At 38.8% G+C, this 17,965-nt stretch overlaps 1 protein-coding gene across 9 annotated transcripts in view; it reads left to right on the top strand.

Annotated features, from left to right (window-relative positions):
* The window catches only part of TJP1 (tight junction protein 1), a 308,887-nt gene extending 294,002 nt beyond the window's left edge, over positions 1-14,885 (top strand). For 4 of the 9 annotated variants that reach the window (XM_032779728.2, XM_032779702.2, XM_032779756.2 and 1 more), the window contains 4 exons: positions 1,451-1,928; positions 3,431-3,648; positions 5,110-5,253; positions 13,365-13,546. In XM_032779728.2, the coding sequence (XP_032635619.2) occupies positions 1,451-1,928; positions 3,431-3,648; positions 5,110-5,253; positions 13,365-13,459 (935 nt within the window). In that variant the 3' untranslated portion in view covers positions 13,460-13,546. Of the gene's footprint in view, positions 1-1,450; positions 1,929-3,430; positions 3,649-5,109; positions 5,254-13,364 lie in introns of all 9 variants that reach the window. The other 5 variants (XM_032779749.2, XM_032779720.2, XM_075069579.1 and 2 more) reach the window with 4 other exon arrangements.
* The last annotated feature ends 3,080 nt before the right edge of the window (positions 14,886-17,965 follow it).

Below are 17,965 nucleotides of genomic sequence, written 5' to 3'. Positions count from 1 at the left end.
CTGTAGAATTATGTACAAAAAATAACTGCTTTCAAAAATAAAACAATGTAAAAATTTAGAACCTACAAATCCACTCAGTCCTACTTCAGCCAATTGCCCAAACAAACAAGTTTGGTTACAATTTGCAGGAGATAATGCTGCCCATGTCTTGTTTAGTGTCACCTGAAAGTGTGAACAGGCATTCGCATGGCGCTGTTGTAGCCAGCATTGCAAGATATTTACTTACCAGATGCGCTAAAGATTCATATGTCCCTTCATGCTTCATCCACCATTCCAGAAGACATGCTGATGGGTTCTGCTCAATAACAGTCCGAAGCAGAGAGGACCGACGCATGCTCATTTTCATCATCTGAGTCAGATGCCACCAGCAGAATGTTGATTTTCTTTTTTGGGGTGGTTCGGGTTCTGTAGTTTCTGCATCGGAGTGTTACTCTTTTAAGACATCTGAAAGCATGCTGCACACCTCATCCCTCTCAGATTTTGGAAGGCACTTCAGATTCCTAAATCTTGGGTAGAGTGCTGTAGCTATTTTTAAAAATCTCACATTGGTACCTTCTTTGTGTTTTGTCAAATCTGCTGTGAAAGTGTTCTTAAAACGAACGTGTGCTGAGTCATCATCCAAGATTGCTATAACATGAAATATATGGCAGAATGTGGGTAAAACCAAACAGGAGAGACATACAGTTCTTCCCCAGGGAGTTCAGTCAGAAATTTACTTAACACTTTTTTTTAACGAGCATCATCAGCATGGAAGCATGTCCTCTGGAATGGTGGCCGAAGCATGAAGGGCCATGTGAATGTTTAGCTTATCTGGCACATAAATATCTTGTGACACCAGCTACAAAAGTGCCATGCGAATGCCTGTTCTCACTTTCAGGTGACGTATAAGAAGCAGTTAACAGTATTTCCTGTAAATGTAAACAAACTTGTTTGTCTTGGCAATTGGCTGAACAACAAGTAGGACTGAGTGGACTTGTAGGCTCTCAAGTTTTACACGTTGTTGTTTTTGAGTGCAGTTATGTAACAAAAAAAAATTACATTTGTAAGTTACACTTTCATGGAAAACATTGCACCACAGTACTTGTATGAGGTAATTGAAAAATGCTATTTCTTTTGTTTATCATTTTTACAGTGCAAATATTTGTAATAAAAATAATATAAAGTGAGCACTGTACACTTTGTATTCCATGTTGTAATATAAATCAATATATTTGAAAATGTAGAAAAACATCCACAAACAATTAATAAATTTCAATTGGTATTCTTTTAACAGTTTGATTAATCATGATTAAATTTTTAAATTGCAGTTAATTTTTTGTAGTTAATCGACAGCCCTACTGCAAATAAAAAATTTTCATAATAGACCTAAGTGTCTCAACTGTAAAATTGAATATTAAGGCTTACGTTTTATGGATTTTTTTCATGTTTTTTCCCCCATTTTGTGTTACAGTTAACTCTATGTCCGTAGATTTCCAGAATTCCACAGTGCCCAAGCCTGACCCACCTCCATCTCAAAATAAGCCAGCAGCTTTCAGATCTTCCAACCGAGAGGACACTGTGCAGTCTACCTTCTATCCTCAGAAAAGCTTCCCTGACAAGGGTCCAATTAATGGAACTGAGCAGACTCAGAAAACAGTCACCCCGGCTTATAATCGCTTTACAACGAAGCCTTACACAAGTGCTGCCAGGCCATTTGAGCGAAAGTTTGAAAGTCCTAAATTCAGCCACAATCTACTGCCAAATGAAACTCAGCATAAACCAGAGTTGCCCTCAAAGGCTCCAAATTCTCCTCAACCAATTTTAAAAGCACATAATTCATTGCAGCCTTCTGAGTTTGACAGTGGAATGGATACATTCTCCATACAGGCAGACGTGCCTAAATATCAACCAAATAACATTAATGCTGTGCCTAAAGCCATTCCTGTAAGGTGAGATATATTTTTTTTTTCTTCTATACGTTTTTAAGAATGGAGTTGCTCATGAAATTGCAGTTTTTTAAGCAGTGTGTCCAGTCCTGGGTGAATTGCTGTTAGTTTGCCCAGACTCTCTAATCCAAAAACCAGGGTGCATCTCCTGGGACTAACACTGGAGCCTGTGGGGAGACATGAGGTGTCCTGTCTGCCTGTATCCTACTTCTTAATAATGAAGTTGCGTTCTTATCTTATGTCTTTTAGTAAAAATTAACATGTCTTGCTCTAAACAACTCCTCTTCAGAAGCTGAAATTACTAAATTATTAATGTCACAACTTAATATTGCAAATTCAGTGGGAGTGGTCTTGTATGTGTTGAGGAAGCTATATTTTTAGTTCAGGTCAATTTTTAAAAGCACTCTTTTAAAAAGAGATCAGTCATTTCAACAACTCTGTTCTACCTGCTATGAGACCAAACAATATAACTGTTTAAGAGTAAGCTGCAATTACCCATTCTCAAATTATGAAGCTACTATAAAACTCAAAATCAACTCATCTATAAGGGGCATACTTTTCATTAACTTGGGCATTTCCTCAATTTTTGTTTTAAAATAGGGTATCTGTTTGTAAAATCTTTGCAAAATATTTTGTCTCAATTGCCATATGTTGTGTGATCATAATGTACGATTCAAATTTGAAATCGTTTTGCTATTTTTTAAAATTCAGTAATGCAACATAAGAATGAGCAGTTTGTGCTAAAGCAGTTGGGGTTCTTTTATGCCATGAGAAGCTGAGCTGATTCTGATTTGTTAAATTATTGGTCTCTTTCCAAAAGAAATTTGGAAACTTCTGAAATTGACGTAAAATAAACTTAAGTACAATAAACCTCCTGATAAAATGTGAAGGTTTTTTCCATTTCTCTGCAACATTCATTTCACAGCCTGGAAAACAGCAGGACTCTAAGTGGTATTTGTTGATGCTATAGCAGTTAAGGCTGACAAATTGTCCTTACTTAAAGATAAGTGAGAGAAAAGTCTCGGCAAGGGTCATATAAGAATTATCAACATAATGCGTCTGCTTTGTGTTTTTATATGATACTACACTCATGACAAATGTGGTGCTGGAACAACAGAATTCTAGTAAATTTTAGTCCTCTTATGCAGAGCTCTGTAGTTGGGGTGACTATTCTGAAACAACTCTAAAACTGAGCATTCAAAAACCTAACTAGAGATTTTAGACCACTCAAAACTAGTTAACTGATGCTGTTGGTAAATTTCCAAGTTAATTTTTTGTGGCTACAGCAGAAATGCATCTCCATTTATCCTTTCTCTCAAAAAATAAGCAAAAATTACCCTATTCCATTTGACTTATTTCTTAGTTGAGACTGATTAACTTTAAAAGGGCTAGCCTGCCTAATGTAACCATTGCATTGGTAAATTAATTCAAAATACAATGTGTGCTACTGATTTTGGGGGAGGTGTATAAAACTGCTGTGCTTAATCTATGTATCTCACATTTAGCCCTTCAGCACTAGAGGATGACGAGGAGGAGGATGGACACACTGTAGTAGCCACAGCAAGAGGTGTTTTTAACAGCAATGGTGGTGTATTAAGCTCCATAGAGACAGGAGTTAGTATAATTATACCACAAGGAGCCATTCCAGAGGGAATAGAGCAAGAAATCTATTTCAAGGTCTGCAGAGATAATAGTATCCTCCCACCTTTAGATAAAGAGAAAGGTAAGAGTTGTCTTCGTATCTTAATATACCATCTATTGCTATTAATTATCTAAGCATTGACTGCAAAACATTTGAAGACATGGTCTCTGCCCCCAAGAAGCTCACAAACTAGAAGTACAGAGGAAGTAGTATTTTGTTCAATTATATTTTCAGGTGGGAGAATAATTCAGGGTGTCGCCATTTTGACTATAATTTTTAATATCTAAGTATGTTGACATGCATGAATTAAATTTTAATATACTTTGAAAATAATTGTTTAAAATGACTTTGATTGCTTCATTATCTCTATAGTTAATGAATGGGTGTATTCTGGTCTGCCAGGTTCATGTTTCCTCACATGATATAGGACTGAAAGCATTATACAATATATCTCTTTAAAAATTAAGTGAAGTGTTAGCCAAATACATTGAGAAAATTTACCTAAAATGCTGGAAGTTTCAAAGACCTACTAACAGCCAATTTTTTTTCTGTCCTTCTTTGCTGTATAAAAGTAGGCATGAGGAAGAAAATACTCAAGCAAATGAGATTTTTTTTTACTTGGTTTTCTGACAATCCCTGAATGACTACTGCTGTTTCCTAAAACACACACTTTTTACTGTGTATTAAAAGTGGCAAGTAGTACAGCATATAACCTACGAATCTTTTTGTTGTAGTCCGTTTGTTTTTTCAGTAGCCACTCCAGAACCTAGACAAATGGAAACTAGTAGTCCTTTAAACATGTACTATACGTGTCTCATTTAAGGAGAAGTTGTTCTCTCCTTCAGGACTTCAATTTCAGGAATTTACAATTGAGGCACTATATTGGTACTTTGCGGCTCTAGACCTATCGTCTGAATATGGGTTGTTTAGTCAAGGAGCATGTTCTCGTTACCATGTTGAGCATCGAAATGCAAAAATAAAAACTCTCAATTCCTTGTACCATACCTTTTGACTGTTAAGAGAGGGCTAGGCTCTTAGGCAACTATTTGCTAGCTCAGCTATCGCTTTCAACACGTGACTTCTTGAGTTCTTGCTTCAACCTGTGCATTCCCTTGTCAACACTAAAATGGTTGACATCCTAGTGGATAAAACACTACTAGCAGTAGCATGAGCAAAGCTGTGGTTTTGGCAAGGCACTGAGAGGTTCACGTTTGTACCCCTGATATAGCAGCACATGTTTGGAATTATAGGTCAGAAAAATTCTAGTGTAGTCCAATAGTCTGGCCTGTCTGGCCATATGCCTTTCATTTTGTAATATGATCCAGTCCAGTTGAAATACACTGGAGTATGGTAATAGGAAAGGCAACCAGAAACAATTTTGCTGAGTAGCTCTGTTTTATTTGCGAGGCTAAATTTTCATAGGTTTTATAAATTAATTTCGTTGTATTTTGCTCTTCTTTGTGTATGAAGAAATACTGAGTGTATTCAAGGCGAACAGGTTTCCATTGTTAACTTTTTATTTTTGTTTCTCTTTAACTATAGGTGAAACACTGCTTAGCCCGTTGGTAATGTGTGGGCCCCATGGACTAAAATTCCTGAAGCCAGTGGAGCTGCGCTTACCACACTGTGCGTCCATGACCCCTGATGGTTGGTCTTTTGCTCTAAAATCCTCCGACTCCTCGTCGGGTATGCTGTCCTCCCTCTGTCCTTTTGGGGCTTTTGGGTGCTATCGTGTAATTTAAGATCACTTGGCTAAAGGTGACAATGTGTAATATATAAATCATTGTATTTATGTCAAACTCTCCATTTCACTTTCATTACTCATGGTGCAAATTCATGGCTAAAATTGTGGTTGACAGACCAAGATGGTGAAGAAAAATACAGTATTATATTATCTACCTTATCCGTGGTGCGTTAAATAGCATCATACTTTCCACTTTTTCTTCTTCCTTGAGCACTGTTACAGCTGCAAACACTTTAAAATTGTAAATTTGGCTTCAGAAGCACTAAAATAAATTGGGGAAAATGATTATGTACTCCTAATTGGCTTTTAAACCACAAACTCATGTCTTCTCTTAATTAGCCATATAGTACTTTTTGTTAAATTGTAAATTTAATCTCTGCGCTCCTAAATCATGACTTATTACATATTAACTGTTTTCATATTTGCAAGTTGATGCTTACAATCAGACTATTTAAGAAAGCTAAGGTGTTTGTAAAAGCATTTTATAGTTCGTTCTAATATGGCTGGATTTTCCACACGATTTTTCTTGCTTGTTTCCACCTGTTTCTTCACCAACCCCCTTTTTGCACCCAGAATTATGGAGAGAGGCTTTTCATAGTTGAAGTTGCAACCAGGTTTCAGTTTTGTTTGCCTGTTCTTTTTTTCTGTATGTTCACTACCACTTTCACCCCCTTACTTGGACCACAGAAAACACTGTTGGCTGAAATTCTGGGTGATCAGTATTAGGTGGAATTAGAATTTTTATGCAAGTTTCAAGCAATTTCATGAAATGTCTGAACTTACAGCAATTTAAAAATTAATATCTGCACATTTAAAGAAAGTTAAGGTTTTATTCAGCTACTTTCTAACATTACAATGGGATGATTTACACCTCTAATGTGTACATATAATCTGTATATAATATTTAAACACAGTACTTATGTATACAGTATTTAAAACAAAATGTATTGTCATTAATGTATCTATACCTGTTAACAGTGCGTTTGACACTGACAGAGCATCCGTTTTGATAATGGGCATCTGATTTAAAGAAATCAACATTTGGATGGTTTTTATGCTATTATATGCATGTGTTCCATACATGTACTTAACTGTATGTACATATTTGAAATGTTAAAACATTGATACTTAAGTGGCGGGGACCCAAAAAACACCATCACAACTACATAAAACTTTTTAAAAAGCACTCATATTTTGTAACTGAAAAATCTATTCATGAATTTACTTGAAATGAAAGGAGAAACGCTAGTCCTCCAAAATAGTAATCAAAACTTCTTTAAGACAGATCATTTTCCTCTCCTAAATTAGCCTGTGTGTTTGTGTGTGTGTGTGTGTGTGAGAGAGAGAGAGAGAGAGAGAAAGCATATACAAGTACTAACACTTTCTGTACTGGAGTTATAACACAACAATTTATTCTGTTTAACTGAAATGGGATGTATCGGTAATCTTGCTTTTTGAGACAATTTCAGAATTAGGCAATTCTGTCTGCTCATATGTAAGTAGACCATACTGTGTCTTAAATAAATATTTGTTTTCTCTTTTTAAATTAGCTGGTTACAGGACTCTGATTGTTTCAGGTGCCTTTATAGTAGTGGTTTGCAACACTATGGTGCTTTTTCTGTTCAATCTTTTGCTTGATCTCAGTTGTTTCAATGTCCTGTTCTTTAAATGAATATTTAATTACATATACTGACCTACTGTCTGCTACACTTAAGTCAGAAATACTTGTATATTATCCCTAAAACATCTGAAATTCTTGGTTAATCTCTTAACTTTTGAGTGGAGAGAATTTAAATTGCATCTTTAAATGACTAAGAGTACATTCATTTCCTTTTATATTACACTTGTTGCACTGTATTAGTTTGATATTGTACAGTCATTACTTCAAAGGATTTAAATGCCCAAATCATGGGAAGGTAATCGTACCTTCAACTTGTGGAGTAACAGTTATAGGTTGTATTGGTTAGAATCTAACCATAGGAGTGTGTGTTAAAATGTTTGCCTCATCTGTGAGATTAAAACCTATCCTTATTACAATTTGCAAATTTATTCAGATATTTTACAAAGACTTAGGTTTCCATATTGAATGGAATTAATGTATTTACAGAACTGAAAATCCTCCAGCAGCCCTGAAGTTCTAGTTGAGAACCGTTTTAAATAATTTAGCATTTGTTGGCTGCAATCAGTTGATTTGTTTTAAAATTCTTTAAATACACATGACAACCCTAGGCCATGTTTACTTTTCCCAGTCTCCACATCAGGTGTTGTCATCATTTCAGCACATCGTGTAATTCATGTTTGTTTTCATGGGGTTTTCCTTTAACACAAAGGTTTGAGATGCTGTATCATGTAAATGAAGTCTCCAAATCTTAAAACAGATGTATTTTTTGGCTCATCTTATTGAAATTTTATAGTGCCATTTATCCTTCAGGCTTAAAGAACACTACTATGTTTATCTCAAGAGATAATCTACCACTGAAATGGTGGAATGAGGACACTATATTTTGGACTAGCAACATCTTGCAATGGTTTATTGGGTGGGGAACTTCTCAAGTTGAAACTACAAGGGACAATCAGTACAGAGTGGAATTAATCTTCTGAGTTCTGTCAAATGACAACTAAGAATAAACCCTCTGTTTTTAAAGAAAGTATCACAGGAGCTTTAATGACCATAAGTGGAAACATATCAGTTGTAAATCTTATCTAAAATAAATATCAGCAAATTACCATCTCATTGGCACATCAGTGCTTTAGCAAAGTTTCTCCCAAAGATTAGCAGAACTCTTCTTTGAGTTGCTGCAGACATGTATACCGTTTAGATGTGCAGGTGCCTAGCACACACAAGCTGTAGAAATTTGCGTAGCAGTACCTGTAGGGGTGGCACTGCCCTGACCTCTCTCATTTCCTTCTCATTGCCTGGGACTGGAGTTAGAGCACCCTCGATAGTGTTTCTTCACACTGCCCGTTTTTTCCCCTTCTCTGTCTTTGAGAACTTGTAAATAGTTTAGTTGTTTATTAGCAATACCACAGATTGATTAGGGAATTTGGCAGTAGTTTCCTGGTGGAATGCCTTCACCAGGATTTAAACATTGCCGTTTATGTGGTGGGGCTATTTGAACACCATGTGTGGGGCATCACTATTCAACTCGGCCTGGGAAAGGGGCACATTAAGGATAGGGGCTCCATCTATAAGTCCTTCAAGAAAAAGGCACAGATGGCAAGGGACTTGAGACTCAAGCAGTACCTGATGGAGCAAGCCATGAGGCCTATATCAGCATAGGAGATGGTACCAGTATGCTGATGTTCCTCAGCAGGACTCTGAGGCGGCCTCTAGCAGGAAGATATTCTGTTCCTCTTCCTCAGGTCCTCCAAGAAAAAGGACCAAAAACTCACCTATGTCTGGACCTCCATGTCCTATTCCAACAGCTTGTGTGTGTCTGAAATTATAAGGCCATACGGCCACATGTATCTTACATAGTGCAGCATGTGAGGCTTGTCTATTGTCCAAGTTACCGTTCACTAGATATTCTGGTGTGAGTACCTCTGGAAATACCAAACACCCTGCTCCAGTGGCAGACAATTCAAGACAATGTGTGTCAAGTGGTTCCCTTTGTTGGTGCTATGCCTACAGAATGTTAGTCACTGGTGCCTCCTCCATAAATTAGGAAGTGTATCTGGAATCATTAACAATTCAGGGATTGTGATTGGAACAGGAATCACTCTGTCATATCGATGTGCTGGAGCTTCAGGCAATGTACAATGTGTGGTGGGCCTTTTGGCATCACATTCAGGGAACAACAGTGCACAGTACTCATGGACAATATCACTGTGGTGTACTATGTCAACAAGCAGGGAAGAGCCCATTCCAGTCAACTTTGTCATGAAGCAATAAAATTTTGGCACATCTGCATCAACGAAAATATACTAGTAGTGGCTCACTGACCGGGCTCTCAGACTCATCTGGCTGATCACCTTAGGAGAATCTTCTTGAACAACCACTAGTGGTTACTGAAGAATAGTGTGCTGAGGGCCCTCTTCCAAGAATGCCAGAATGCCTCACAAACGGATTTCACCTGAATTGGGGTCCGAACTAATGTGTGCCTTCCTGCATCCCTCTTATCTCTCAGCTTATCCTCAAAATAACAATGGACCATGCCAAGCTGATCACAATATTCCCAGCAAGGCTAAGATAATATTGGTTTTCCCATCTCCATATGCTATCAGTTTGACCTCCCAAGTCTTTCTCCCTTACCTGTTGATTCAACATCATGGCCAGAGTGTTCATCCAGACAGTCTACACACCTTACCATGTGTATATTGTGTAGCTAGATGAGGAGGACATGCAGTGTTCAGAAATAGTTAGGGAAGTTCTGCTTAGTAATAGAAAATCATCTACGAGGGACACCTACTTGTCTATAAGGAAGCAGTTTTCAATTTGGGTGATCTCTAAGGGAATTCTGAATCTCGCCTGACATATGATAAACATTTTGGACAATGTTGCAGTTGAAATCTTCAGGCCTGGCTCTTTGCTCCTTGAAAGTTCATTTGGCTGCAATTTCAGCTTTCCACTCTGCTTTTTGGGAGAAGTCAGTATTGCCAAGTCCTATAGCAGGGCGGTTTCTGAAAGGCGTTGTCTGTCTTTCCACCAGTGAAGAAAATGGTGCCATTGTGGAACCTTAATATGGTGCTGAATGCACTAATGGGTTCACCATTAGAGCTATTCATTCACTCTCCTCTCCCAGAAGACTACCTTCCTGGTAGCTATCACATCCGCTAGACAAATCCAGTAAATTACAAGTCTTGATGCTGAATCCCCTATACACCTAGCTCTGCAAAGACAAGGTAATTTTAAGACCACATCCAGAATTTCTGTCAAAAGAGATCTCTTTTGCCTTAATCAGGTTACTGTGTGACGGAATCCTCAGGACAGAACCTGAAACTGTGGGACCATGGTGCATCCTAAACTCTCCTGCGTTAAGTGTCTCCCACAAAGCTATGACAGTGACAAGCCCAACACTCCTCCAGGCGCTATGATCACTCAGTCATGGCCATGTAGAGCCCAACACCCTGCTATATTGCATGAATACTCGCTGAGCCACTCAGAGAGACAACAGTCCATCTCCCCTTGCACTGCAGAAATATACTGTCTTGCATTGCTCAAGGCTCCTTTGGGCAATGCAAGATCATTAATACATCTGCCACTTCTTCGTAGAAAAGTGGACATGCACCAGCCTTTGTAATCTGACCTGAGATTTCACAAGTACTTCAACCTAAAACATATATAAAACAGATTTTATTAACTACAGAGAGACTTATTTTAAGTGATAAGTAGCAGGCATAGAGATCAAAGTTTATTACCTAATAAATAAAAATAAATTCGCAGTCTAAATTCTAACTTTAACAGACTAAGCAAGATTTGAATCTAACAGCCTCTCACCCCACTGTCTGTTACAGGCATCTTACAGTTCTTAATACTCAGACTGAACTCCTTTCCAGCTTAGAATCAATCTCCCGATCTCAAAGTCTTTGTTTTCTAGATAATCTTCAAGGTATTAAGATTTGGGATGGGTGGGGGGTAGAGGGAGGCGAGAGGCCAAGTGATGATGATACAGTCTCTCTTTTTATACTTTCTTCTAACTGCTGGAAAGATCCTTGCTGTGATGTCGGTACCAGGCAGTCTCCATTGCCTGTGTGCACTCTGAGAAGAATCTGGGAAAGTGGATTTTTTTTTTTTTTTTTGATGGGGCCTCAACACTTGTCAGGCCATCCTTTGTTGCAGCTGAAAAGCTAGCTGTGGGAGTTTCCTAATCTCAACATATTTCAGTAGCACTGTGACAGGGCAGGACTCACCAGTGCAGCACCTCCCACTGGTCGCTCTGGGAATTAGTGCAGTCCATAAGGAGCGCCCTTTCCTGGTGGTGTGCCATCCGTCTCTCATCCCCCGTTGGTGCCTGGACCCGTGTTTCTCCCTTCTGCTCGCGGCGTCCCCTTCAGGACACTGTCCTCTGGCAGTGCCTCCTTAGTATGTTCTCACCCCCTTCCGAGGGGTAGAGGGGGTTAACAGCAGTCCTCCTCCACCTGCCACAGTGGCCACCTACACCCCCAAAGTCTAACCCCTGACGGAAGGGGTATGGTGTAGTCCAATATGGGCATTTCCAACAGCCAGGTGCAATGTAAGGGGGAAGGGAGGGACCCAGGCCCACCCGCTACTCTAGGTCCCAACCCAGGACCCTCTAGTGGCAGCCTCCTTGCCCTTCTCTCCCTTCGCTTGCTGTCCACTCTCCCTGCGTCACTTCCCCTCTGTCCCTTTGCACCCTTTAGGCTTTTTCCTCAGGGCTGCAGCCTGGCACTTCCCCTAGTGCTGGTCTCCTAGCTCAGGAGACAGACCTTCCCTGCTGGAGGTCTGGGAGAGACTGCCTGCTCCTCTCCTAGGCAGCCTGTATATAGGGCTGAGCCTGGCCCTGATTGGCCGCCACTTGCTCAGCTCTCATTGGCTCTCCCTCAGGTCTTCCCTGATTGGCTGCCTCTCATTGCAGCTGTTCTGGCCTGCCCTAGCCCAATCTCTCATAGGGGTGGGGCAGCCGCCTCCCACAAGCACATGCAGCAATACTTCATTACTTCACATACAATGATAGTACATACAATCCAACAGAATACTAACATTCAACAGATCAAGACTTTTAAAATGATACCTCACAAGGCATGTGTTGTACCAAATTTATCAATCATATCACAGTGGTGAATATGGGGGCTCCAGGATGCTACTTTGAGGTACAGTGTGTCACTTTCTTACCTGTATGTTTCCCCTAAATCATATTTGGGTGCAGAAGAACGTCTTAGATGGTATTTGACATTTTATCCGGAAAGGATAAACCATTTCATTCATTACCTCGTCTATATTCATATCTTACACTGAGTGGATGAAAGGACAATTGGTTTCAGCTTGAATCATATCTAAATGGATATCTATATTACTACGACTTTTGGAGTGGCTTAGATTATGTCCCCAAGCTCAAGCAACATCAACAGCATGTTTTAGAGATGTTTCCATAGTGTGTATCTACAGACCTGCAATGTGGTCTCCAGTAAACGGCCTTTTTTAGACATTATGCTATCACCACAGCATCAAAGGCTGATGTAAACTTTTGGGAAGGCAGTTCTACTACCACTGTTTAAATAGACTCTGAGCCCCACCTCCTCATTAAGCGGCTTGTGAGTCACCTGCATGGCATATATGTCTGCTGATATTTGAAGAAGAAAAGATGGTTACGTACCTGTGTTGTAACTGTTGTTCTTCAAGATGTGGATGCAGACATGTATTCACAACCTACCCTCTGTCCGCTCTGCAACAGAATCCCCAGCCTAAGGTTTGGTGTGAGGGGGATTAGGGTAGCACGACCCATATATAGTCAGGGGAGGGACCATTAAGCAAAGGGCACAAGCATCATCCCTACTGATACTGCTAGGCCTATTTCTCTGGCTTTGGTGCACTGGGCACATGTCTGCATCCACACCTTGAAGAACAGTTATGACACAGGTAAGTAACCATCTTTTTTCAGTTAGTTATACTGTACTATTGGTATACTGTGTTCAGATAAAATTACTCATAATACAAAATAAAGTTCCCCCACTTCATAGCGAGTTTTGACTTGTCTTTGTTAAAATTATGATTAGTCCGTGTAGCCTAGTAAATGTCCAAATTTTTTGTTGTTTTTTTTATACAAAAGTCCTGTGAGTATCCAATATAGATTAATTTTGATCATTTGAAGGGAAAGCACTATGTTGGTGCTGCTGCAGAGCAAATCTGTTTTGTAAGTACAACAGTCCTTGAGTATAACCAAGTCTCTTTTGAATTACCACAACAAGAATAAGTTTACTAAATGAAAATTGTATCATCCTTGGACTCTTTCTGAGTAAAATACAAACTATACTTTTTATTGTAAAACATGTTGATTCTGAACTAAAAGGTACTATCCAAAAAACATGGTTCTTTCAAGATGTACACTGTTTGATGTTCGATTCTAAACACCAACATTGTGTTTTCCTCCCACAGGTGACCCCAAAACCTGGCAGAACAAGTCTCTTCCTGGAGATCCAAACTATCTTGTTGGAGCAAACTGTGTCTCAGTCCTAATTGACCACTTCTAATCCTTAAATTAGCTGACTGAGTAAATAATGTGAAACTGAGATGGACCTTACATATAAACGGAATGACTCTATCAAGTATTAACGGAACTTACTGTTTAAGCATCTTGCTTTAACTAACAATGGTTAGCAAGTACACTCTTGAACCATGGTCAGAATATATGCCACAAACAGGAAGTGTACTATGGAAACAGGGTGGGGTTCTTGTGGGTTCCGAATGTTGGATTTTTTGGGGGTTTTTTTTAAATGGACACAGCTAATGTTTCATTGTTAAAATTTAAAGTACAATGGAATACATACAGAAGAATTGAATTTGGTTCATAGTCCACTGGTTGAACTACAGAATTTGGCGTTTTTATTTTTTAACTTGCGGGTGGGGGTGTTAAAATACACAATACTATATTTCCATCTCTGGTTTTTTGATGGCTCTTTTGGTGTACATGTCCCATAAAGTAGCGATAAACTTTTGATTAGCACAACTTAGATGTTTTCCTCTACTGTGAGGCTTACAAAAGCACGTCTACTTACTGTACATGAAAACATGGTTAGTTTTCTTTTGTTATGGGAAAGATAAAAAGCATGTGAGATGACTATGGTTCAGTTGCCTCTCTGGATTTGTAAATTAACCAACACACTACTACAGACATATTAACCAGCAGGGATGCCTTACCCTCATGTTTTTAATAGTCTTAGTTCTCATAGTTCTCTGTATTACTAAGGTTGTATGGCTTTTGTGCTTAACTAAATAATATATCATGAAACAGATTGATAAAGTGACTTATTGTGAACTTGCTGGTTTAGAGAACAAGTATTGTTTGTTTGTGTTGATCAACCAGAAGAGAGCCAGAAGAAAATGATGGTATGTTTTCTGCTATGCATTTGAAAATTTATAGATGTTATAGAATGCCTGTATATAAAGCGTGCATACCACTTTTGTTCTTGGTTTGTAAATTAACTTTTATAAGCTTTACCTTTTTATATATAAATATATAAAAAAACAAAACAAAGTTTCTTAAGGATATCTTTGTATTCTCACACCTTTTGAGCCTTGAACTTTGACATCCGCAGCAATAAAGCAGCATTTCTACAATATACAAACAAGAACATTTTTTTAAAAATGCACAATGTTGTTACCTTTTTAAGTGCTGCATTTGAAGACTATAACTCTGAATTCTCTAGTTTGATTAAAATCTTGAAAAATATCCCTACTGTAATTTGTGATAAGGAGCTATACTATGTGCCCTGAAATGTATTTTTTTACTAATAAACAATTTATTATGGCACATCAGCACTACTACTGTTTAGATAATATACCACTGCATTCTGTTAATCAGTTATTAGCTATTCAGGTGTGGCTGATTTTTCTTTGCAGTTATTAAAATTACACATTTCTAAATATACAGAATAAAATTGTTTTTAAAATAATAAAGGATATTTTCAGTATCTTATTGTTTCCAAAATCCATTTATGTGCACACTTCCCAATCAGTTTAGTTTCTGTTTTAAGGACCAGATTCTGCTATCCTTACTCATGCTCAGTAGAACTTTATTTTGGGAGACTCCCCATTGAATAGTCTTAACTATCATAATAAAATTCAAGGTGCAATTGTGGTGTGAGCCCACTGGGACTACTCAAGAGTAGGGTATTACTCGAAGCAAGTACAAGTGGCAGAATTATGCCATGAATCACCATGGGTAAATTAGGCTCTTTATTGTATCAGCTATGTAAATTAGTTTCTAAAACATGCTGGCAAGTTAGCAAACACATTTTAATTTCCTGAGATCTATTCCAAAACTTGGATTTTGCCTCTATAAGACAATTTCCAATATAGGGCTGGCACTAAAAGGTCCTCAATAACAGGATTGCCGTGATACTATAGGCTTACAATCTATTGTATGTCTAAAACCAAAAGTTTAGAATAGGATTTACACTAAATAAAAGCCAACTATCTCTTGGGTACATTTAGGATAAAAGATAAATCATGCCCTTTGGTTGCTCTAAATTGTTAAATAATACCCGTACACAAACTTAATGAGCTCTATAATGTGCACAGTATTTTTCTGGCTTAAAACTTAAGATATTTCACTAGAATTACATTGGCAGGACTGTCACTTGAATGGTAAGTCACTGATGATTAAGGTATAGTCTGATTCTGTAAGGCCCTGCCTAAATTCGGGAAGTACTCTTAAAAATCACTTTGAACTATGGCTTATAAACCTGAAGCATTTCCATTCTAAGTTTGTTCTTACTGGATAGATAATTAGCAGACAACAATATCCCTCAAGACTTTTGTGCATTAGAAAACACATTGCTGATACTTGCAATGGCTCAGGTGAACTATTGTGTCCAAAGGAGTGTAAAATGTGTTCCGCATATCTAAACACAGCATTTTCTCCAAATGTTTCAGTAGTTGCATGTTGTGGGTACTTGTCCTGTGGGTTCCCATAATGGGGTTTGTGGGAGTTGGAACCCAGAGCTGAAGAAATGCTGGAACACTTTTATAATGTGAACTGTAAACTCCCAAAATATAAATTTACAGAAGCTCTCCAGAAGCTCAAAACAATAAATTAGCAATTTAAGGAGAATATAAGACATTGCAAATGGGAGTCACTGAAGGGGTTATGGAAACCTATATGCCGAGTGGACCACTTGCATCAGTGCAGTTGAAGTATGGACATTGTCTACACTGCTATTACGATACAGTGCAGAGTACAGTTGTGATGAGTCTGAGTTTTGCTTTTAGTAAGTGCAATTATAGTGGGGCTGGTAATATTTGTACGCTGTTGAAAGCGCCTGTGTGTAGATGGGTGTTAGATATAGCAGGTGCTTTAAGTCCAAAAATCTATAATGCAGATGCCATTTCAGAAGCAAGAGTGGATTAGAGAGTAAGTAGGTTAACGTCTTAGAGATGATTAGAATGAAGCTAGAGGTACATGGGGGGGGTTGGTGGGGGGGCATTCTTAAGTACTTTTTTGCTACTTTATGGTATATAAAGTAGCCTGAATGACACTGTTAATAGAAGGGGAAAAAAGGTGGTGGGGAAGTCGTTCTGGCTTTTTCATTTGAAATTCAGGTCCTGTCCATCTTGGAAGATTGATTGGCCAAGTAGTGAGATTTAATTGAGTGAAAAATGAGCAAGTGTGAAGGGAAGAGATATTTTAGTCGAACTATTTAAAGTGCTGGGTTTGGTTTTAACACCCGTTTAACTTCAGTTGACTGCACCTTGAAGTCTTTAAACCATGATTTGAGACTTCACTGGCTCAGATGCAGGTTTGATACAGGAGTGGGTGGGTGAGATTCTATGGCCTGCATTGTGCAGGAGGTCAGAGTAGATGATCGTAATGGTCCCTTCTGACCTTAAAGTCTATGATTCTGTGATAGACCTTTCCTCCGTAAACTTATCTAATTCTTCTTTTTAACCTAGTTATACTTCTGCTGCTTAGAGATGAGCCGGTAGCCCAAGAGAATTTTAGATGGTCTATCCCAAACCAAAGAAACTCTCAGTTCTGGAACCAAAATACTAAAAAACTACCCTGTAAGTGAGAGATGCACCATGCTGGATCTGATCAGAAACGTGTAATTTGTTTCCCCATTTTACTGTTGTGAGGACCTCCATGCTGGCTATGTTGAGCACAAAATCTGCAAGGTGAGCAGCTATGTAACAATGATAGCGTTGGAACTGCAGTTGTGGACTCCACTGATCTGGACACCTCGAGGATACAAATGACTCAACAGTCAAAGGTGTAAGGTCCTCATACTAGCTGAATCCCAGCTAATTTGATCCCTTGACAGTAATGCTTGGTAATCCTTCGTGTTTGGTTGTGTAATCTGGACCATGTTTGGCTGTTAAATCCAGATACAGGCCTGGTTTCTGACTCTGGAACCAGATCCATGCATGTTAGCCACAAAACTGTATTCAGCTTTGTTTTTTTCTTTACTTTTTTTATAGGTTTGGATCTGTGCTTGGCTGACATATCTACAGCTGGGACTTACAGCTCCTCAGGTTGTATGGCTCTCACATTCAGACTTAACTGCTGGATCCTGATCTGGGGTTTGCAGCTCCCACAATCCATGCTTGGCTATTAGATCCAAGTACTGCAGATCCAGATTCTTTGGAAACTGGAGCCAAGGGCCAGTGAGCCAGTTTAAGCACATATCTACATCCCTCCTACATGAACCTGGACAGACTCAGAGACCCTGACAGTGAACAGCTTGAGAAGCCTCTCCCATTGACAGGGATGTTTGAGGTAGCCAAACCCATTCCTGCAGAACAACTTTTGAAAGAGATGTTGGACTTATTCAGTGCCAGCTTAGGCGATGGAGTCCAAGGACCTTTCCCCGTCAGATAGGCTTTATGAGGAGGTCCTCCTACTTCTACAGAGCCATACAAAGCCCAGGCCATCTCCTCTTTTCCTTTGAAAGGAAAAACCCTACTGCTAGCTTCAGTTATGACAAGGAACTGAAGGCTGGTGGGGTCGCTCTCCCCTCCTTTTTATATTTGCAACATCC

The sequence above is a fragment of the Chelonoidis abingdonii genome, chromosome 9 (assembly GCF_003597395.2).
Source record: "Chelonoidis abingdonii isolate Lonesome George chromosome 9, CheloAbing_2.0, whole genome shotgun sequence".
Classification (NCBI taxonomy): Eukaryota; Metazoa; Chordata; order Testudines; family Testudinidae; genus Chelonoidis; species Chelonoidis abingdonii.
This window is presented reverse-complemented; position numbering and strand designations above follow the sequence as displayed.